The sequence below is a fragment of the Bemisia tabaci genome, chromosome 5 (genome assembly GCF_918797505.1).
Source record: "Bemisia tabaci chromosome 5, PGI_BMITA_v3".
Taxonomy (NCBI): domain Eukaryota; kingdom Metazoa; phylum Arthropoda; class Insecta; order Hemiptera; family Aleyrodidae; genus Bemisia; species Bemisia tabaci.
In genome coordinates, this window is record NC_092797.1 from 42,299,253 (window position 1) to 42,322,950 (window position 23,698).

The 23,698-nt window shown below is 37.9% G+C and overlaps 1 protein-coding gene across 1 annotated transcript in view; it reads left to right on the forward strand.

Annotated features, from left to right (window-relative positions):
* Nucleotides 1-23,698, forward strand: part of LOC109039134 (uncharacterized) — a 196,025-nt gene that overhangs the window by 166,499 nt on the left and 5,828 nt on the right. The window contains 19 exon segments of the mRNA XM_072300755.1: nt 192-503; nt 1,119-1,442; nt 1,955-2,287; nt 2,895-3,215; nt 3,831-4,109; nt 4,908-5,102; nt 5,444-5,797; nt 6,551-6,763; nt 7,909-8,109; nt 8,301-8,498; nt 16,123-16,485; nt 16,873-17,088; nt 17,513-17,710; nt 18,075-18,281; nt 19,105-19,293; nt 19,719-20,300; nt 21,017-21,205; nt 21,684-22,442; nt 22,919-23,164. Coding sequence (XP_072156856.1) covers nt 192-503; nt 1,119-1,442; nt 1,955-2,287; nt 2,895-3,215; nt 3,831-4,109; nt 4,908-5,102; nt 5,444-5,797; nt 6,551-6,763; nt 7,909-8,109; nt 8,301-8,498; nt 16,123-16,485; nt 16,873-17,088; nt 17,513-17,710; nt 18,075-18,281; nt 19,105-19,293; nt 19,719-20,300; nt 21,017-21,205; nt 21,684-22,442; nt 22,919-23,164 — 5,679 coding nt within the window.

The following is a 23,698-nucleotide window of genomic DNA, read 5'->3' on the forward strand; positions in this document are numbered from 1 at the left end:
TATTTACAGACCAGTTTTTTTCGTCCTAACAGGAAAAATTGAACGAAAACACTTTGAATGCATGATTTTCTATAAAATTGTCCCTAATTTTATGTTTTTAATTTGCTCTGTACTTTCTATTCCTTTTTTTTCTAATGGGCCCTTTTTCTTTATGTCATCTCTCATAATTTTTCTCCGCTTGTCTTTTCTAGATGACACTTTGGCTGGCGATCTATGCAATCCCAACCCTTGCGGACCCAACAGCATTTGCCGTATCACGAATGGCTTTGCAGTGTGTTCTTGTCAGCCAGGTCTCATTGGCTCACCACCTCTTTGTCGTCCTGAATGTATAGTCAGTACAGAGTGCCCTCTAACCCAAGCTTGTATAAGGAGCAAGTGCGCTGACCCTTGCACTGGAACCTGTGGCGTCAATGCAGAATGTAGGGTTATCAACCACAGTCCAATCTGTAGCTGTGAACCTGGACATACCGGAGATCCATTCAGACAGTGTTATGCAGAACCTAGTGAGTACATTTTGTAGATGGAGAACTTATAATTTTCATTCTTGCACTACATATCTAAGTATTTACTCCTACTTCAGAAGGACGCTAAGGATTAAAATAATTTTTATGTTCATCGAATACTTGAATGCTCTTTATTTACATCAAAAAAGAAATATTGAGCTCTCTCTCTCCCCCTTATAAACGTCCAAGAGCACTAATTGTGGAAGATCAAGGCAGTTACAATGATTGTTGATAGCTATCACCAACTCAACTCGCTTAAACTCCTTGTATCCCTTAATTTTCCAACCTCTTTTTTTTCTCTTTCAAACTTCCTTTCTTTGTTTTCTGAAGTAATAAATATAACAGAAATTTTTAACAATTACCAAGGATGCATTAAGTATTTCTCTAGCAGTAAGACTTCAATTTATGGGATTGATCTTCTTGTCCCTTTATGGGCTTCAAGCTGTGTAATTCAAATTAACTGATGGACTTGTCAGCGCTCCGAAATCCGATGAAGCGAGATCTTACTGTAATTTTGTTGAGATTCAAATGCCGTATAATTTTTTATTTGTTTGTGAATACGCCTGTCAGTAAATCCAACATTAAATATGTATTTTCTTTTCATTTTCTTTTCAGTGAGTCCTGGTCCACTTCCTTCAACAGAAAATCCATGTAAACCATCGCCTTGTGGTCCTAACTCCAAGTGCCAAGTATCAGAAGGAAACCCAGTCTGCTCCTGTTCAGAACATTACATGGGAAGTCCTCCACATTGTCGCCCTGTGTGCACCATAGATCCAGAATGTCCTAGTCATTTAGCGTGTATCGGTCAAAAGTGCGCTGATCCTTGTCCTGGGTCGTGTGGTTCCAATGCTCGGTGTTCCGTCATCAACCATTCTCCGATGTGTGCATGTCTCTCTGGTTATTCTGGTGACCCGTTCACTGGATGCTCAGCAACAGAAGGTATGATTTTATCTCTAATGCAATTCAAATGTCTCAAAAAAATTTTTTAAATCCATGAAATCAAGTCAATTTTAATTAAATGGAATCTATTTGTAAATTTCAAGTCGCAGTTTGTTAGATAAGAACCTCTAAAATGTATGTAATGTGTAGTTATACTCACCTACACGTAAATTTTAAAATCTCCGCACTTGTGCAGTTCTGTGAAAATTTACAGTGAGACAAGTTCATTGATTGTTACAAAGGAGCTTGGTGGAATGTTTTTTGTAGCATGTAGGGGTTGGAAAATTTCTTTGTCAAAACTATAATTGGATACTCTCAGTACCAGAATCGATGAAGCAAAAAATAGTAAAACAAGTAGTAAGAAAATATTTAAAGTATTTCACAAGTTCATTCTATAGCTATAAGAATAGTAAATTTTGAGTATGAAGTGTATTACAAAGGAAATAGTTTACTCATATTCTTTTGCAAGTATGACTTAGCCAGTAATCATAATTTTTTTTCTTGTTCAACAGTTTCCCTATCGAATGAGATCACAGAAGCTGACCCCTGTTACCCGTCACCTTGTGGTTCTAATGCACGCTGCCAGAATGATGATGGCTTCGTTATTTGTGAGTGCATAGCTGAGTACCAGGGCAATCCATACGAAGGCTGTCGGCCGGAATGTTTAGTTAGTTCCGATTGTCCTATGAACTTGGCCTGCATCGGGAACAAGTGCCATGACCCTTGTCCTGGAACATGCGGCTTCTCTGCTATTTGCACAGTCTCCAACCACAATCCCATTTGTACTTGTCCTGAAGGCACAACTGGAGATGCTTTCAAGTTGTGTCAACTCATTCAAAAATCTGGTAAGTTTCTTATTATTGTCCTACAACTATTTGACTTTTTCTTTCCAGTTGCAGTGTGAAAAAACTCGGATACGTTTGGCTGATTAACGTAGTATCCCAATATCGAAGCTAAAATTGACAAAGAATTGAGTTGTGCTGAACGAGCATGAAAACATCATCCTCATCAATAATCTAAGAAGGAAAGAAAAACAACGTTGTTCTATACTCAAAATATGCGCCTTCATTGAGAAGAAAAATAGCCACTTTTTTTAGTAGATTGGGAGAGCCTCTGGGGGAGATCTTTAGGAAAGACTCATCTCAAGTAATTTACTACTGCTTACTGAGCCAATTTTATTTATGTTAAACCTGGTTTATTGTTAAAATGTCAAAAAACAAGCTCCACCATTGTTTAATCAAAAAGATGGAGTCTTAGCGTACGTCAACTTTCATCAAACTTATGTGGCGCTACAAAGCTTTTGGTTTTTTTTTTATTTTTTTTTATTTTTGCTGATGCTAGAATGTAGCCCCACATCAATGGCGCCTAATTTACAGCTCCTCCAACTTCTTGAGTCTGAAAAAATCACCTCTGAATCAAGTATTAATGCATACAATTTTTCCTCCATTTCAGATAGTACAGTAACGCTCTCATCACCGTGCTCTCGTTCGCCTTGTGGACCAAATGCTGTTTGCCGTGTAATCAATAACGCGGCAATGTGTGAATGCTTGCCAGATTTCTATGGGTCACCAAGCGACAGTGGCTGTCGCCCTGAGTGTGTCATCAGCGCAGATTGTCCTCGCAACAAAGCATGCAGTGGAAACAAATGTCAAGATCCGTGCCCCGGTATTTGTGGAACAAACGCTATTTGTCATGTTGTTAACCATAGCCCTGTTTGCTCATGTCCTGTATCAATGGTTGGAGATCCATTTATCGAATGTCGCCTAGCTCCTGGTGAGTTTGCTACTTTTTTTATTGTTCAATGTTTAAATACCAAACCTGATAGTAAAATGACTCAATAGGGAGAAAGAATTCTTGCAGTCATAGTATAATTTTTGCTCAAAGTAATGAGTTCAAAAATTTCACAGAGCAAAACACTCCTTATTGTTGCTTTAATTTAGCTGTTTGATCAGCGTTTTTATGCTTGTGAAAATTTGCTGAAACTGTTTACCTTAGGTACTTTTCAGTAGCTCACACTGCAGGTCTTTTCACTGCAAGGAAAAAATCGCATCAGGATTTTTAAGTTTAAAGTAGTAACATTCCAATTATTTCGACTCCAGTTATCTGAAACTTCAGTTGTCCAGAATGCCCAGAAGTCCAAGCTTTTATGTAGCATAGAATGCTTGAAGTAAAAAAGAACTCCTTTTATTTTAAGACAAATTTACTTCTATGAACCACGTAATCAAAGAAATGCATCGATTTTCAATGTCAAATTTTTTAGTTATCTCCATATGGATTGTCAAGTTTTATCGCTCATCTAATTATAAGGTACTTGGTCCTGATCTTTGTTCTAGCTTTTTGTCCCGTAAGTCAGATTTTTAATTCAAAAATTCAATTTTTAATTTTCAGCTGAGTCAACAGACCCATGCTTCCCATCTCCATGTCATAAGAATGGAATCTGCAACATTATTGGTGGATCGACGACTTGTATCTATCCGGAATGTATCATCAATCAAGACTGCCCCAGAGACAAAGCTTGCTTCTCGCAGAAGTGCAGTGATCCTTGCTATGATGCTTGTGGTGTTAATGCTATTTGCCATGCTGTCAACCACCAACCTGTTTGTTTCTGTCCACCTGGTTTCACTGGGGAACCTCAAGTCCTCTGCAAAATGCAACCAACGTCAGCAGGTATGTGGCAGCAAAACTGGTAGTTTCCATTAGTTTTTGTGAGTAATACAAGACTTTTACAATAAGTCTTAGAGAGATAATTTCAAAAATTAGTATTATATCAAATTTGAATATTATTCCATTAAACACCATGTAATATTTTTTGACAATTGGGCAGTGGCAAGGAATTTTTGCAGGTTTGCAGTTTGATTTCAGTAGAATTTAGTGTATAACAAATGTAACATTTTGTGAAAAAACTAAAAAGTTAATTAAAAAGTTTGAAAAATTATCCCCAAGGGGAGAAAAAGCCAATCAAAATTCGACCGATCAAAAGTCCACAGTTAAGTTTATGTAGTAAGGCAATGTCTGGGGATGATTTCAGCCAACTGGCAAATGGAGTATCTCCCTACGTATCTGACTACGTCATCAGTGGCAGCCAAAAATATTGTCACAAAAGGGTCCCATTTTTGGCATTTTCAAAATAGGGTTTCTTTGACTTTAAGGGTTGAAAAATTGTGAAGAATCTGTTACAGCTTAGTTTACTGTGGACTCCCTGAAAATGAATTTAAAACTAGAAATGATGAAATTTCAACTTTTTTTTTGGGTTTTTTTTTTGGATGACAATACTTCCTCTATCCGCAAGGAGAGCGAGAAAGAAAAAATGGTTGCCTTTGACAAATTAGTTTGTGCTAACTTTGTATGGTAATGTTGATTGCCCTCACCCTGATCCAGCCCTTGAAAGATGTGAGCGGGAATACAATTATTTGTATACATTTACATACAACTTAAAATTATACGGTCAAAAATATTTTTTTTCAGAACCTAGAATAGAGTGTACCTCAGATACAGAATGTAACAATGATCGAGCATGTGTCAGTGGCTCCTGTAAAAATCCATGTGCAACATCTTCGAATGTTTGTGGCATCAATGCTGAATGTCATGTGCAGTTCCATCGGCCCATATGTGCTTGTAAATCTGGTTTCATTGGAAACGCTCTGGTTCAGTGTCAGGAAGGTATGTAAAATATTTTAGTTTGTTCTTGCTGTACTATAATAATCCAAGAGAGCTAGCTTCAAAAATCCTTTTTTTAAATGCATCCTGTAGGCTTGAAGTTGGGTATCATTTCAGTAATGACATTATAATCAACTCGGGTAAATCATGTTGTACTTGGTTTCAGAATGAAAAATGCTCTTAGTTAGATTTGCCTCCAGAGAGTTAAAATGTCTTTCATGAGATTGCATTTCCACTTTCAATTATGCTTTCCAAGTTGATTCCCTTGTCATTGATAATATCAAATATTTATTGAAAAATGTTCTATTTTCAGTCAGTATAATTGCCATGTTTTTTATCCACAGCTGGTTGCCAGGATAATTCAGGGTGCTCGACGATGGAGGCATGCATCAACGGAGAATGCGTAAACCCCTGCACCTTTTCGCAATGTGGTGTGAATGCCGAGTGCCATCCCGACAACAACCATCGAGCACGATGCTCTTGTCCAGCATCGTTTACTGGAGACCCTCTCGTTAAGTGTGAACGTCCACAATGTTCCTCCAATGATGATTGTCCGCAGAATTTGGCCTGTCAGAACAAGCGCTGTGTCAACCCCTGCATCTGTGCAAATAATGCTCTTTGCATTGTTATTTCGCATAATCCCACCTGTCAATGTCCGCCCGGTTTCGTTGGAAATCCATATCGTTCTTGCGTCATCGGTAAGTTTCACTCCTTGTCTTTGACAACCTATGAACCCCCTTTTTGCCCCCTTAAGCCCCAATGAAACATGTCATCCTTAGATCCAGTATTACTTCGAAGTATTATTATTGACTGAACGTTCATAAAAGCCACTAAAAATTAGTAGGTAACCATGTAGGAAGAGTTATCTACACTGAAGGTGATCTACGAGCGGCAGCTAAATAAGTCATCATTGGGAAAATCTCTCCTTCTATGGCTTCAACTATGTGCGATTTGTTTCCTCGCTACGATATAAGTTTGCTACTCTAGAGATGCTAAAGTTGAACTGCCAAACAAAAGTTTTACTATATTATTACCATTTTGGCATACTTTTGGTCTATATGATAGAAAAGCTCTTTCGAAAAAGATAAGAAATTCCATTTTTAATAACAAGAAGAGTATCTTGTTTAGTTATTATCAAGATTTATGGAAAGTCAAATAGTAGTCCTCAGTTCCTCCTAATCTCTAGTTTCTGAGTTTCTTTTACAAATCAAGGAATTGTAAATTTGATGTATGTAATTATTCCATAGAAATATTAGAATTTTGTTGAAAAGTTGTCAATTTTTCCCTCACTTTTCATAGTAGTTTGAAAATTTTTCACTGAAAATTTCATATTATTTAGTAGTTCTTTTAAAAAAAAAGGAGGCAACATGTAATTGCTCATTTGTGCCTAGAAATTACAATAATGACTCTTTTGCTTAAAATTAAGTCTCCTTTTCTTTTGATTTCCTCAGCACCGATTGAGGTCTCACCCGGTTGCAAGCAAGACTCAGATTGCCCAAGCCGTCATGTTTGTATGTCTGGGGACTGTCGTGATCCTTGCATAGGAATCCAACCATGTGGACAAAAGGCTGAATGTAAAGTTCTAAATACTTTGCCTTTGCGCACCTTGTCCTGTCAATGCCTTCCAGGTTATGTCGGTGATGCAAGTGTTCAGTGTGAAAGAGGTATTCATTGTTCAATCATTAGTCTTAAATCATTTAATTTCTTGACTTATATTCAACTAACTAAAAAATGTTTTTATCAGAAATTTGCAACTGCTTCAGGAATAATTTTGAGGAAAGCAAGGCAGTACATATTAAACAAGTAATAAAAGAAAGCAAATTCCACCACCTAAGTTAGACGCTTTTTGTCATTAGGGTTTTTTTTTATGGAAGCGTTACAATCTTGATAGTTTTAATCGCAGACAGATAAATTTTTTCATATTTTTCAAAAAATTATCATTCAATTATCATTCAAAAATTATCATCAATTATCATTCTGGAAATGATTTTGGTTTCCTTGGTACTCAGTCCAAATCTGCAACTTCCAGCTTCATCAACAGTGATCATTAATTTAGCGACATTTCAATTCTTCGAATTTTTTTTTTAATCGTACTCATTGTTTGGTTTCAGGACAAGTTTTACTGCATAACAGCTTATCCCACTCCTTCCGATTATCCTTTCCTATTTTTTCCCAAGCAGCAACACCTCCTTGATTGTACTTTAAAATATTTTTGTTTGTTTTTGTTTTTTTTAGTTATAATATGTATATAATTTTAACTTAAATTATTAATTCTTTTTTCTGATTTTTTTCTCAACTAAAAGTTATTTTGAATCATGAAACTGAGATAGTACTAGGTGACACTAGTCTTCTAGTGGTAGACTCATCTATCATCCCTACTCCAAGAGATCAGTCCTAAAATTACAGACTTAACTCATTTCGCAGTCTTATTTGTATGTACCAAAATTTTTGTCAATGTTATACTAGACTAAATTTTGCAATTAGGAACCTTAAAATGAACCTTTAGTTCATCCATAAAAGCATTTAGCTGAGTAAGGAAACTAAAGACACATACGTTGTTTCCGAAATTAGTCAGAGTTAGTAGTTTTCTACCATGAAATGTGGTGACCTCGTCTTTTACCTTTGTTTGAAAGGTAGAGATGATATAGTAGACAATAAGATAGCTCACGTAGACCCCATTTGGCCAGATACTTTAGTTTATGTACAAGATCTTTAGAACACTCCTCATCATAAATTATCAATAGCATTGCATCATGGTAAATTTCCGTATTTTTATCCTAATTTGAATTTTTTCCTTTTTTCGCTCTAGCTGCAGCTCAAGTGGAGCATGGTTGCAAAGGAGATGCAGAATGTTTAGAATCTGAAGTCTGCATTAATCTTCTTTGTGTAAATCCTTGTGCCGTGTCAACTCCTTGCGCTCCATCTGCCGAATGCCAAGCAGATAATCATCGAGCAATGTGTAAATGCCCATCTGGTCTCGTGGGAGATCCTTTCGTCAATTGCTACAAAGGTGTGTTGCTTTTCTCCAGTTGTTTTCTTCTTGTTTTTTCCCCATTAATTTTCTTCTTTTCTTTTTCCTCTTGTTTCTTCTTTTTATCTTTTTTTCTTCATTTTTATAGCTCTTAAAAAATACATTTCCTAGTACAATTATTTTTATATTCACAAGCTTTTAACATCGCCTAATTTCTTTGTTTCCTCTAGCGTCTGTAAAATCACCTGAATGCTCAGTTGATTCAGACTGTGCAACAGATGTTGCTTGTATTAACCAACGTTGCCAAGATCCGTGCATTTTAAGTAATCTTTGCGGCGCTGGAGCTCAGTGTTCAGTCTCAATGCATAGGCCAGTTTGCGATTGCCCAGCTGATTGGGCAGGAGATCCTCAAGTTCAGTGTTATAAGCGTGAGTATTCCTCTGACTTTTTTGTATCCTTACTCTGACACATACATGGAGAAAATTTCAAAAATCAGTGTTATAAGCGTGAGTATTCCTCTGACTTTTTTGTATCCTTACTCTGACACATACATGGAGAAAATTTTAAAAAATTCTAAAACATTCTCAAGAGATAAGCTGCTCAAATATATTTTATTTGTTATGCACCTAATTTATTAAATGTAACTAAGCCAGAATAATGAGTCAAATAAAGAGTAATCCAGCAGTCAGCACAGTAACTACCCTGCTACCATCTATAGTGCAAAATACCTTATCATCGACGACAGATTATTAGAGCTGGAGATTTTTCCTGAAATCGATGTAGCTAGGAACAACTAGCCTATTTCTTAAATAAATACAGTGATAAGTATGAGAAAAAACTAAGTAACAAGAAATTCACAGGCTTCCTTTTTAGTCGTGCGGCGAAGCCGTATAGACTCTAGGTTTCGCCGGAGGCTAAAAAGTGTCCACACTTTTAGGCTAAGTCCAAGAGGAGAATTTTCGAGGAACCAAGTAACATATGAGGTATTGATATCGGTGCATTTTGGCCCAATGGAGATGTTACATGTGCGAGGAATTTGCAATTTAACTGTTGATTCTTGTATAAAAGTTCGCGAGGAACACAATGGTGCCACTGGTTTTCTCTGAAATCATCTCCCAAGCTCAAAAAAAGCTCTCAAGTTGAGGCCAAAATGGAGGGGATATCCCACCTTACCCTGAGAGTCCACGTCTACATGAAGACAAACTCTCCATGCAAAGATAGGGAGCAAATACATTAGCAGGGTTGCCGTGTTTTCAGTTTTGGAGTCCCCAGATAAATTGGTAGCCCTGTCAATGTATTAGCTCCCTATCTTTGCATGGAGAGTTGGTCTTGATCTAGACTTTGACTCTCAGGGTAGGGTGGGATATTCCCTTCATTTTGGCCTCAACTTGAGTGCTTTTTTTTTAGCTTGGGAGATGATTTCAGAGAAAACCAGTGGCACCATCGTGTTTCTCGTGACCTTTTACCCAAGATTCAACAGTCAAATCGCAAATTCCTCACACATGCAACATCTCCATTATGCCAAATGGAATTTCTGATCATTTAGCCATGGTTTGGTAGCGTTTAGCAATCAACTGTGACCATAATGTAAAGAACCCACACAGGTGCCTTTCGGCGGAATGTCGCCCTATGGCATTCTTTATCATCAAGTCACTGTTGAACATTTACTGTTAAGTAGCGTTTAGCAACCAAGTATAGACAAAATTTCCAGAACTCATACCTCAGATGTTCAAAGAGTGTTAACATGTGTCGCCAAATGGAATTTCTGATCATTTAGCCATGGTTTGGTAGCGTTTAGCAATCAACTGTGACCATAATGTAAAGAACCCACACGGGTACCTTTCGGTGGAATGTCGCCCTATGGCATTCTTTATCATCAAGTCACTGTTGAACATTTACTGTTAAGTAGCGTTTAGCAACCAAGTATAGCCAAAATTTCCAGAACTCATACCTCAGATGTTCAAAGAGTGTTAACATGTGTCGCCAAATGGAATTTCTGATCATTTAGCCATGGTTTGGTAGCGTTTAGCAATCAACTGTGACCATAATGTAAAGAACCCACACAGGTGCCTTTCGGCGGAATGTCGCCCTATGGCATTCTTTATCATCAAGTCACTGTTGAACATTTACTGTTAAGTAGCGTTTAGCAACCAAGTATAGCCAAAATTTCCAGAACTCATACCTCAGATGTTCAAAGAGTGTTAACATGTGTCGCCAAATGGAATTTCTGATCATTTAGCCATGGTTTGGTAGCGTTTAGCAATCAACTGTGACCATAATGTAAAGAACCCACACGGGTACCTTTCGGTGGAATGTCGCCCTATGGCATTCTTTATCATCAAGTCACTGTTGAACATTTACTGTTAAGTAGCGTTTAGCAACCAAGTATAGCCAAAATTTCCAGAACTCATACCTCAGATGTTCAAAGAGTGTTAACATGTGTCGCCAAATGGAATTTCTGATCATTTAGCCATGGTTTGGTAGCGTTTAGCAATCAACTGTGACCATAATGTAAAGAACCCACACGGGTACCTTTCGGTGGAATGTCGCCCTATGGCATTCTTTATCATCAAGTCACTGTTGAACATTTACTGTTAAGTAGCGTTTAGCAACCAAGTATAGCCAAAATTTCCAGAACTCATACCTCAGATGTTCAAAGAGTGTTAACATGTGTCGCCAAATGGAATTTCTGATCATTTAGCCATGGTTTGGTAGCGTTTAGCAATCAACTGTGACCATAATGTAAAGAACCCACACGGGTACCTTTCGGTGGAATGTCGCCCTATGGCATTCTTTATCATCGAGTCACAGTTTAATAGCGTAAATAAGCAACCAACGGTGGCCAAAATGTCAAGACTCCAAACTGGTGCTTTTTGGCTGAATTTCGCCCAATAGGATCTTTGATGATATATCAGTAATGGTTGATGTTTATGTTGATTAATTATTACTGTCTGAAAGTGAATCCTGTGGGAGAATATTATAGGGTTGGTTCAAACAAGTTTTAGAATTTTTTTCCTTAGCGCTAATGGACCCTAAGGGACAACTTCAATTCATCGAACTAAAAGTTTTCAATGTTCATAACCATTTTTTAACTGTCAGAACTCTCTAGACCACATTTTATTCATGATGAATTTAAAGAATATCGCTGTCAAAAGTTGAGTTCTCCTTCAATTTAGCATTTTTTGTCATTACCTTAAAGACCATACGGAAAGTGCTAAATCTACGGAAAACTCAACTTTTCACAGCAATATTCTTCAAATTTATCATGAATATAATGTGGTCTAGTGAGTTCTGACATTTAAAAATGGGTATGAACATTTAAGGCTTTATTTTCCTTGAATTTAAGTGGTTTTTCAGGGTCTACGGTAAGAAAAAAAAGTCTAAAACACGTTAAAAGTTACTTGAACCTACCCTATAATGTTGAGCTATGACTTCAACTTTCATGAACCCTTACTTGTGCCTTTCAGCTTGATTTTGCTAAATGGAATTATTTATGATTGAAGTCGTGGTTGAGTTTACTATGCTGATAAAATATCATTGGAAACTTTAGGTTTCACTATCATAGTCCTCTAAAAATAACCATCAGCATTACTGCACCAACCAAAATCTAGCCCAAAAAAAAAAATAATTCGGCTGAAAAAGTGGGAGAAGTTGGGATGTGCAGTCTCAAAATAAAAATACCTAGCTGTGATTGGACATAGCTTTGCTTTCATTGAGACTTTCAAATTTTATGAATAAAAAACAGTAAGCGTTTAGCAAAAACAGTTAGTTTTGTCCTTACCCGTAGACCATACAAAAAGAGCTAAATTGAAGGAGAACTTAGCTTTTGACAGCGATGCTCTTCAAATTTTTCATATACCTATACAATGTGTTCTAGTGAGTTTGGATGGTAAAAAATGGTCAGGAACATTTAAAGCTTTATTTTCCATGAATGTAAGTTGTCGTTCAGGATAGATTCTGACGACTAGATCCTTACTAGAGTAAGGAAAGAAAGTCTAAAATTGTTAAAAGTCACAGAAAAACGCGAAAAAAGAAAAAATTCGGAAAAGGAAGTCAAATTTACATAATAATTAAATTAACATAAAAATTTCGTAAAAAGTATTGGAAATTACGAACAAATGTATTGACGTAAAAACTTTATTAAAAAGAAAGTTAATTTTAATTAAGAAAAATAATCTTGGTAAATCAATTTCTCACGTAAATTTGACTCAAAATTCATTTAAAAAACAGGGCTGGATTTACCTACTTGCCGCCCATGGGCCGGATTTACCTACTTGCTGCCTATCGGCCACCTGTATTTTGCCGCCCCCTTCTCATTCGTTTCGAAACATCAATAAAAAACAACTTAATCGGCCCGAAACAGTAACAGAGAAACAACTTAAAACGGGACTAAGGCCGCAAATAATAAAAAAGAAACACATAAAATATAATAAGAAACCCGGGACGTTTCGCAGGGATCACACCCGCATTTTCAACCGGCAAAACAAGAAAAATTAAAAGAAAGGACACTATGCCCCTCACTACTAGCAAAAGTTCGCACGGAACTTTGCGCGAAAGTTAAGTTCCGTAAACCTATCTATGTGTGAACAAGGCCTTCCATTTGTAAGAAATGAAGGTAAAAATTATGCAAGAACAAACATAAGTGTGGTTTAATAATTTTAACTTCCGCCGGCGCGCCGCGCTGACCGCACTGTGTTTGGCACAATGCGTGAAGTATTCGTACAGTCTTGTAGGCGTTATGCGTTTCACGCCGACCGCCGCACAGTGGATTGAGTCAATTAGAGGGGTTGGACATGAAATTTTTGACAAAAACTGCAAATGTTGATGTTTATTTCGTCACATTTTAAAGTTCAAGGGGTGATACTGGAAGAAAATATCACGAGAAAACCAGTGGAACAGCTTGCAGAACATTAGGTTCTTGCAATTCTTGCATAAACGGAGTTATGAGCGTTTTAAGTTCCCAAATTTTTTCCGACCTCTCTCATTGACTCGATTCACCGTGCGCCGCGCTGAGGGCTTCTCCTTTTCATCTCAAGTCCTCATCATCACTGCTGCACCGCTCCATGCCAAATTGCGTGTTTAGTTTCTCTCTTAACTCGACTGATTAAAGGTGCTGTCTCTTGTGTCACCAAAAGACGCTTTCTCGTTTGTAATTTTTTTTTTCGGAATCCGATTTTTTTTAAACCTACATTTTAAAAAAATGCAAAATTTGCCACCCCCTGCGTTAAGAAATGAGAGATGCCTTACTCCATTACCCAATGCATCTGACGAGTTTTTCAATTCAAAAAGGAACGTATGACACTCCACAAATAAATCACGTTTGAAGCGCAAACCGGATAAAACACGATTTGTCAAAAGTATTCATTAAGTGTTGCACTTTCCACAGAAGCATGTTGCACTAAAATGTCACTGTAACGACTTCCGGATATGGTTGCGACCAACTTAAGGCTCAAAATTTTGATTTGTTCGCTCCCTAAAAAAAATGGTCCATCTCTGTAACTCTGCTCACCAAAACTGACAAAAATCCCAGGGTCACACGCTATCCGTGGTCCTGGAGAGAGGGAGCACATTTTTCAGGGTTGAAATCCTTCCTCTTATTTAATTGTTTTTTAAATAAACCTATGCTAGGACACTATCCCTGAATAACAAACAGACCAATTTGGCTGCAATGCTCCGAGCCCTGCACGTGTGAACTTGAGTCATTCGTTTTTACGACTTTTCCGAGGGTCGGTGGCCGCTAGCCTAGCCCCGCCGCCCCCCGCCGCGGGCCGCTGTGAGGCCCGCTAGAATGAGGATCAATTTGGGTTCGGGCTTCGGGTGCGATTATTCTATCGTCTAGCGACTGGCCACTACGCGGCCCAACCCCTCGAAGACGCTCCGCGCCACCAGACTATCGATATTTTAGACCAAAATATTGTATCGATATTTCAACGTTTCTATATCGTCCGTATCGATACATTTATCTCCAGAAATATCGAATCGATTTTTCTTTCTTTCTTCTGCTGAGTTGTGTATTTTACACCTCGGAAAATCGGAAATTATGGTCAATTTTTCATAGTTCGAATTTCGGATTTCGCTGGCCAGGTTGTACAGACCTACGTCACAGGGTAAACAAACCTCAAGATGCAAATACCTCCTTTTTTTTCTCTATGTAGGTATAGGACTTTTCGCGTGGCTGCTCGACGGTTTGTTAATCTGTGGAGGTTAAGCTACATTCACGCGTCGCAAGCAACCTGGCGCGTCTGCTTCTTGCTACTGCGAGCGCGCCTTCATTTCCTCCCGCACGCAACAAGGACAGCCGCGATGATAAAGAATTCCATTCGGCGAAATCGAGCCGAGAGCAGGCACCACGAGTATACAGGGTGTTCGAAAAGTCCCCTCCCCCCCTCTAACTTTTGACCTAATTGAGGTAGAGATTTGAAACTTGGAGGGTGTTCCTAGATCAAAGGGAGCTACTTTTTGACCCCCCCCCCAAAATTTTGGGGGGCCCCATTTTGGGGGGTTACGGACCCTAACTTTTAATTTTCAAATGGGAAGACCCCCTTTGTGATACCTCGTTCGAAAGAGCATAAAAAAAGAAAATTTTTCGCGCAAACCGGAAGACATTATCTCAAACCGTTTCAAAATGGCGGCCGGTCAAAGTTCCGAATGGCCGAAAATTGGCACCTCTGCTATTTGCACATGGATTTGCTTGAAACTCGGTATCTGGGGGTATTTTGGCACGAGAAAAACGAATTTAACGTTAGATTTCCAAAAAAACCCTAATTTTTCAAAATGGCGACCGGTTTAGGCTCAAAAAGGCCGACAATTTGACAAACTCGATTTTTTTGCCAATGGATTCACCTGAAATTCGGTATCTGGGGGTATTTTGACCCGAGATTAACGAATTCAACGTTAGATTTTTAAAAAAAAACCCTAATTTTTCAAAATGGCCGCCGATTAAAGTTCAAAATGGTCAACAATTGGCAACCTCGACTTTTTGCCAATAGATTCGCCTGAAACTCGGTGCACGCAACAAGGACAACCGCGATGATAAAGAATTCCATTCGGCGAAATCGAGCCGAGAGCAGGCACCACGAGTATACAGGGTGTTCGAAAAGTCCCCTCCCCCCCCTCCTCTAACTTTTGACCTAATTGAGGTAGAGATTTGAAACTTGGAGGGTGTTCCTAGATCAAAGGGAGCTACTTTTTGACCCCCCCAAAATGGGGCTCCCCCAAAATTTTGGGGGGGTCAAAAAGTAGCTCCCTTTGATCTAGGAACACCCTCCAAGTTTCAAATCTCTACCTCAATTAGGTCAAAAGTTAGAGGGGGGGGAGGGGACTTTTCGAACACCCTGTATACATATGGGTTATTTTAGTGATGGGTGGGATTTTATTTAAAATTCCTATGAATCCTAGGTTTAGTATTTACTGTAGTAAACAATTATCAATTATTCCATCACTTCTTCGGATTATTTATTTTTAATCAATCTATATTCATGTGAAGTGTAGCTCATCTGCATTTTTCTTTCCCTGGAACCTAAATGTATATTATGAATTTGAATCCATCAGAAACTAAGTCAGTCAAAATCAAATTTAACTACATACGAAGTGAAAACGATTTGTATTTCGCAAATCAAAGTGATTGTTAAAGCAACCAAACTGTGTCAGAAATGTTCCCAAATTACTGGGTAAGGCTTTTATCAGCTCATCATCTGATCCAATAATTTTAATTGTGGCATTTCATTCGGCATGTCGCCGCACGACTTCTATGATACTCAAAGTCTCACATATATAATTTGAAAGGGGGGGTCTGGGGGGGCGGCGCCCCCTCAGCAGGTAGCTTTTGCTACTTGTTTGTAACTTCAAAAGTATATTCTCCTCTGCTCGGCTCCAGAATCATACTTGCACAATATTAAGTTTTCCTCTTGATCCTACAAATTTGCCTGAATAGTAACAGGATTAGACTGAGAAAACAATTATTAGAGACTCTAACTACAAAAATTCCATAACTCAGTCTTCTGTTGAATAAAAATTGAGACTATCATAAATCAACTGATTTCTTTTCTGCAGCGGAATGTCAAAGCAATGCAGACTGTGTTTATGACAAAGCCTGCGTTGAGAATAGCTGTTTGGATCCATGCCAGGAAACAACTTGCGGAAGAGGTGCTGAGTGCAAAGTCCAAAATCACCATGCATCTTGCACTTGTCCATTGGGGACTCAGGGCGATCCACTCATCTCTTGCATCGGAGTCATTTGTCAATTCAATGATGACTGTGCGGATCATGAATCGTGTGATAGAGTGAACCACAAATGCAGACCTGTTTGTCAAGAAAAGACGTGTGCAACTAACGCCGCATGCAGTGCAGCAAATCACCAGGCAACATGTACCTGTATGCCAGGCACTCAGGGCAACCCGTACACAGATTGTTCGAGTGAGTTACTCAAACCACTTTTTCTTCCGTAAAACAAGTTCGTAATTAGTTAGACAGCATTTCTCTGTCAACGTAATGTGTTTACCACTAATAATCCCCCTTTGATGATAAGCTTTTCTCATTATTGGGGAGAGAATCAATCCATTTTGGGAGTTACAAAAAATTACTATCTAAGGGTACTAGTGCGAGGGAGGGTTAACTAACAAGTTTTGTCTCGCTAGTTTAGTTTACTGCACAGCTCAACTTTGACACATTTCCAGTATGTAATTCCAATTCCATAGAAAAAACTTTCCAAAAAACTTAGTATTTGATTGCCACCATAATATTATTCTATGGTCTTTTTTCTGAAGATTCTCAACTCTTATTGCTTTTTTTGTTGTTGTATAGCTGCTAGACTTCCTGCCCCCGTATGCAGTCAAGACTCTGATTGCCCCTCCAAACTAGCTTGCATCAATCAACGGTGTGAAAATCCTTGCCTTGCATCTCACATTTGCACCAAAGAACAAGATTGCAGAGTTTTAGATACATTACCTCTTCGCTCGGTTGTTTGCGAATGTCCCTCTGACACCATTGCAACACCGGAAGGCAGCTGTAAACCCATTGGTATGTATCTTTATCAAATGTACTAGCCTGATAATATGAAAACCTTGTGAATTATCTAAGTTTCCTTTTTGAGTCTCTAGTAAGCTTGATGTTCCTGACTTGTTAACCTCCGTAATATCCTTACAAGAATACTGAGGCAAAATGTAGCATTTATTAGGAGCGATAGAATTCTGATATTGCTACCAGATATAATTCGTAAATAAAGGAATTGGCACAAATTAGTATGGCACACCGTCAAGTATCAAAATGCTCCTATTTTTTTTGTTGGAGTGCAGTTTTAAAAGAAGGAGAAAAATATATGTTTTTGTTGTGAATGTTTTTGAAGGCTAAAAGCTATGGTATTCATATGAAATTAAAATCAAGGAATGGTAACGGAATTTTTTTCAATCCAAAATTTTTTATTAAAAAAAATCTTTTTTTGCAGCGGGAACAACAAAAGATCCTAAGTGTCGATCCTCAGAAGAATGCAAGAACAATGAGAAGTGTTTCAAAGGTGTTTGCACAGACGCTTGTAGAGTCGAACCTTGCGGTGTTAATGCACAGTGTATCGGGAAAAAACACCAAGCTGTATGCTCCTGTCCACCTGGCTACATAGGCAGCCCATATTTTGAGTGCAGCAGTTGTAAGTTCCTTTTTTCCCTTTCTTCACCATTTTGGATCTGTTTTTTTCTCTCTCTTTTTAACTTATGCATAATTTTACCTAAAGTGATCCTTCACTAAAATTTAATCTTGAAACTTACGTATAAAAATGACCTAGTAAGCTCTTTATAAGTCTAGAAGTATCAAATATACCATACATACCCAGTTTATGTACATGTACAGTGAAAGCTCCATTAATTGACTCTGGTATTAGCTGAATTATTTTTGATCAACGCTATATTTTGTCAAGTCTCATGGCTTGCCAAACCACACCTCTCTCTGATAATCAGTTCTGTTACATCACCTAATTTTTTGCGAAATTTTGACTATTTTGTTTGTTTTTTTAGTGCCCAAGTTACCTCTACCAGTCCTACCAGAGTGCACCAGAGACAATGATTGTTCTTACGGTCTTGGTTGCAACAGGCAACGCTGTGTGAACCCTTGTACTACGAAAGTCTGCTCGCGGAATGCATTCTGTCATGTTGAAGGCCACAAACCAATATGTCGTTGTCCACCAGGTTTCAGTGGAGACCCCATGGTGGAGTGTAAACCATGTAAGTTTTTGAAAATCATGCGTATTCAATACATTGTTAAATTGAAAAATGTCATTGAGCTCTGATTGCCAAGACTTTGTTCATGACATGCAAAATTCTTCTGTTTAGATTTTCAGTGTTTGACTTCAAAGTGATAAGACAGTTCAAGAAAAAATTGTGAATGTGGAAAAGGGAAACAAAGGAATTAAAAGGAAACAAAAATTGATTCACTTTTATTCATAGCTTTTGTTCTTGCAATCAGAAGAAATTACAATTAAGGCCCATACAATTCGGTGCGAATAACTGTCCAAACATTATAAAATTGCTTGATTGGTTTCTTTCAAAAGAATATCTGTTCCTTCTCTTGTTTCAAAACTGCCTGCGACACTTCATCAGTCATTTGTGAACCAAGAACCAGAACTTGAATGTGTCAGAAAATTTCTATGACTTTTACAAGTAGCATACCAAAAAATCTTTTGAATATTTGCACAGAATTGACTCTTGTTTTACACACATCAGAAAGAAGTGTTTTAGATTAATTTGAATAAAAGCAGGAGACTCATGTCTTTCTACAAGTAGGTGACTAATTCATTCATCATGTCCATTTTTGTTTTCATTATATTCTGCCACAGCAGCTCTATTTAGGCTTGGATAATGACTGTCTGAACTTCACAACTACTCAGATTATTTGATTATTCGACGCAGGGTCTATGATAAAAACAAGAGACTGTCTAAGATCTTTATAAAAAAATTGCTCCTACCAATTCACCTTTTTTTACAAATTGAATAATCGTTCTATTGTTCGCTTCATTTCCTATTACTAAATTTCTAAATTTTTCCCTAGCAACGGAAGCTGCAACTATTGGTTGTTCATCAAACGCAGAATGTCCTCTGCAAGAATCGTGTGTGAATAGACTTTGTATCAGCCCCTGCAACTGTGGTCCAAATGCGGACTGTAAAGTTCTCGATCACTATCCAATTTGCTCTTGCTCCCCTGGTTTCTCTGGCAATCCACAATTTGGCTGTGTGAAAGGTAAGCTCAGCCATAATCTCTTGCATTGCCTTCAGCTATTACATTTTTGTTTATTAATGAATTAATGAATTAGCCTCCCCACAAAATATTATTTTCCATGAAGTTTGCAGCAAAGAAATAGTATGCATTTACTGAAAACTGTCAAAAATTTAAATCCACTTTTTATGAGTTCGATCATAGATCCAAGGAGTTTTTTTGCCCTTTCAGGACAACTTAGATGTGTAATTGAAATTGATTAATTTTTTCAGAAAAGAAAATATGGTACCTAGGAGATTCCTCCACGCCCCCTAAAACTTGGAGTGTTATTTCAGCTGTTAACAGTTTTTTCAATAAAAAAATCTGAAACTATGTTTAAGCTGCCTATAATTCGGATTCTACAAAGGCACCAGCTAAAATTTTTGACATTCATTTTTGTTTGATTTCAGTTGATTGTGAATCAGACTCACATTGCTTGTCGTCACAGACTTGCTACAATGGAAAATGTGTAAATCCGTGCATCCTGGAAGATGCATGCGCTCCTAATGCAGAATGTTACGGTGACAACCACCAGACCGCTTGTCGGTGCGCACCTGGCTATGAGGGCAACCCCCTCGTCAGATGTGAACACGTTGAGTGCCATTCAGATTCAGAATGCAGATCTGATCAGAAATGTTTCAATTTGCATTGCGTCAATCCGTGCCAATATTCACCTTGCGCACCGAATGCTGTCTGTTACGTCAACAACCACAATGCTGCGTGCCGCTGCCCCGAGAGTCTACCCCTTGGAAATCCTGCAGTAAACTGTGAACGACAACCCTCCTTTGGTAAAGAGCCGGAATGCAAGTATGACACAGACTGTGTCAGCGGTTTGGCCTGCCTTACCAACAAATGTGTCGACCCCTGTTACGAACTTGTCCCTTGCTCCAATTCAGCTCGGTGCAATGTTTTGGACAGTGTCCCAGTGAAGACTCTGACTTGCACTTGTTCAGAGGGATGGGTGCCCAATGCAGAAGGCGAATGTAGACCAGGTAAACTTCTATTCTTCTCGTTTAAAATTTCCCTTATAGCGCGATGGTAATTATTTGATTTGTATCATTATTAAAACTCTCAATTGCCACAATTTATGTTTTTTAAAGGCTGTTTGGACAATGTAAGAGCAGTAAACTTCCAATATTTTCAATTTTTATGGTTTCCACCCAATATCAATTTAAAGTCACCATAGAATACTGATTCTAGCTTGAAAATTTTGAATGGCATGGTGGCGATATTTTGTCTTGTACTTTTTCTCAAGTCTTCGTGCCAAAATGCCAAAAAGCCAAAATGAAAATGAAAGATGCCCATTAGGTATCAAGAAATTAATTGGAGTTAAGTCTCACCTACATTTGCCGCCTTGTTTGATGTATAGTACCCCTAATCTTGCTTTGAAAAAATTTCAACTAAAATGGAAATTCCTTAATCGTGGAACATACTTAAATTAGTATTTTGCTTGATTTGACTTGTGTAGGATTTTTTTTTTTTTTTTTTTTAAAGAAGTGAGTTTAAATCGGTGCACCCCAAATACACTATTTTCTCTTGTATGAGTCATGGTAGGAAAGTTTTAGTACGTCAAGTATTCCACGGAAAATTTTGGTATAGAAATATATCGTGGGGCAAGGTTTTCTACTCTGCCTAGTGATTCATCATAGGAAATAGCCTCTGTTTTAAATTTTTCTTTTAATATCAATCCACTTTTATTTGTTCGCAGTTGTTGTGCCGAGTCCTCCTGGTTGTGCAACAAACCAAGATTGTCCTAGTAATGAAACTTGTATCAGCCGTATTTGTCGTAACCCTTGTAACTGTGGTGCCAATGCTAATTGTATCGTCCAAGATCACTATCCAATTTGCTCCTGTCAAGAAGGTTTTGAAGGCAATCCTCACATCGCTTGTCGCTCCAGTGAGTATTTGTTAATTTATAAAAGTTCATTCCTAAAATTTTGACCGAGAATTGCAATCCATTAATTCTACCGAAAGAATCTTGATCTCTGTTATCTGAGAAAATAAGGTTCAAGTTAGCACAAGATCTAATTCTTTTGCAAATAAGTATTTGCTCGTACCTTGATGAAAATATTTATCGACAGGAGAATGCATACTCTTTTTTGACTGCTCCCACCCTCATGATTATCACTGCATACATTGATACTAATATTTACTTTCCATGAAGCAGTGAAGTTTCCTAGGAAAATTTGCTGTAAACATCTTTCCTAATGACATTCATAACGTTTCACAACATTTAATTTTCACAAAATGAATTTTCGTTATGACATTTGTTATTTGTATAGATAAAAATAAAAAAAAAGGTCTAAAACTTCAGGTGTTTCTCATTTCCTCAGTAATGAATTCTAATATTTTTCTCCTCTTTTTTCCCTTTTTAGTTGGCTGTCGCACAGACGGAGAATGTGAAAGTGGAAAAGCTTGCCTGAATAGTCATTGTATTGATCCCTGCTTAGTCAGCAACCCATGCGGTTTTGACGCCGAATGCTACACAATCGGAAACCGTGCAGAATGTCGCTGTGTGAGTGGTTATCGAGGAGATCCATACGACAGATGTACGGTGATTGGTTGTCGAACGAATAACGATTGCCCAGATGACCGAGCCTGCATAAATTCTCAGTGTATAAATCCATGTGCTTACGAACACCCTTGCGCAGCAAACTCCGAGTGCAAAGTCAACAACCATCTGGCTTTGTGCAGGTGTCCACCAGGGGAGCTTGGCAACCCCTATGTCGGCTGTCGACCGGAGCCAAAACCAGAGTGTAAAGTAGATGCTGACTGCCCTGCGAAACTGGCATGCTTCAATGATGTGTGTCAGAATCCATGCACTGCTCTTCAGCCCTGCACCTCGCCAGCAGAGTGTAGCGTTGTTTCGAGCCTTCCTGTCAGGACGATGCTCTGCGTCTGTCCCAACGGCTACGCTAGTAGTGGAAGTGGCACCTGCAAAGCGGCACCTCCAATAATACCGATCGGTTGCATAGCAGATTCCGACTGTCCTCTTCACAAAGCCTGTGTCAATGCTCTTTGCATGAGCCCCTGCAACTGCCCATCTTATGCAGAGTGTCAAGTCAGCGATCACAAACCAACTTGCTCTTGTCCACCTGGTTTTGAAGGAGACCCGAATATAGAATGTGTAAAAAGTAAGTTGTCTAACACCACTTTTCTATAATTTGAACTTGGGGATCCTGGATTCCCTTCTGAAATCAGTTGTATCATGAGCCATTCTGATTAGTGCGTTTTAAACCTGATTGATGGGGGAAGCAAAATCCATTGACGAATAATGAGAGTTGGCAGTGATAATCCTACGCTCTTAAAATAAAAAAAATATATTAATGTGTAAAAAAGCTCAATTTTCAATGCTCCTTTTATCAACACTATTGAATTATTTTTTTTAGGACAGATTTTTGAAACTGCTTCGAATTCTATACCAATTTTATCAAAATATTAAAATTATTATCCTGAATAAAATTTAGAAATAATAATAATGGCTCCCTTTACAGGTTTTTTTAATTATATTATCTAGCTTTTTCTGCAGAGAAAAATTTTAAAATACTATCCATTAGAATTAGAATGAGGAATATTCTCTGTATTTTTATCATATTGTTTCTTATTACAGTTGATTGTCCAGCAAACAAAGGGTTCATCCGTGCTGAAAATGGTGAATGTGTTTGTCCCCTCGGGTACGCACTAAATGCCAATGATGAATGTCAGCCATGCTACATAAATCAAGGATACAAAATTGATGAGAATGATCGCTGTACCTGTGCTCTAGACAGAGGATTCATCGTTAATGAATTTGGCGAATGTGTGTGTCCTACAGAGTTTGGCTATCAGAGAGACACAAATGGAAACTGTGTATTAGGTAAGTTACATAAATGAAACATGCAACTTGTTTAAGAAAGTACAAACATAATTACATGTTTTAATTATTTGCTCAGAAGAGCAGCCATTGTAAGTCAGAAGTGGTGGAATTTTTAAACTAAAATTTGCAGCTAAACAACATGAAATATATGCAATCCTTGCTACCAAAATTTTAAGTAAAATATTTTTAAATTTTTAATGCGAGAAAATAAGAAAAAATGTAACCAAAAATTTACTAGTAGCGAAGATGACCTTCACTCTAATGGCTGTATCACCTGTGAAAGTGGGTTTTTTCAAGAATTGCAAACAATCTCCTCAAAACAGAATTCATCACAGTTTTCTTTTTAATTTCTAGAAATTATCGACTTAAAAAATTTGTTAGGATGTCTGGAATTTTTTTTTTTTTTAAAGTAAGAATCAAGTATCTCAGCTGTAAGAAAAAAAGACCCCAACAAATTAATGCACACTTTATTTTCTGTGCTTTTTTCAGTAGTTTTTATTTTTTTCTATTCAAAGTCAACTCCATGAATCAAAA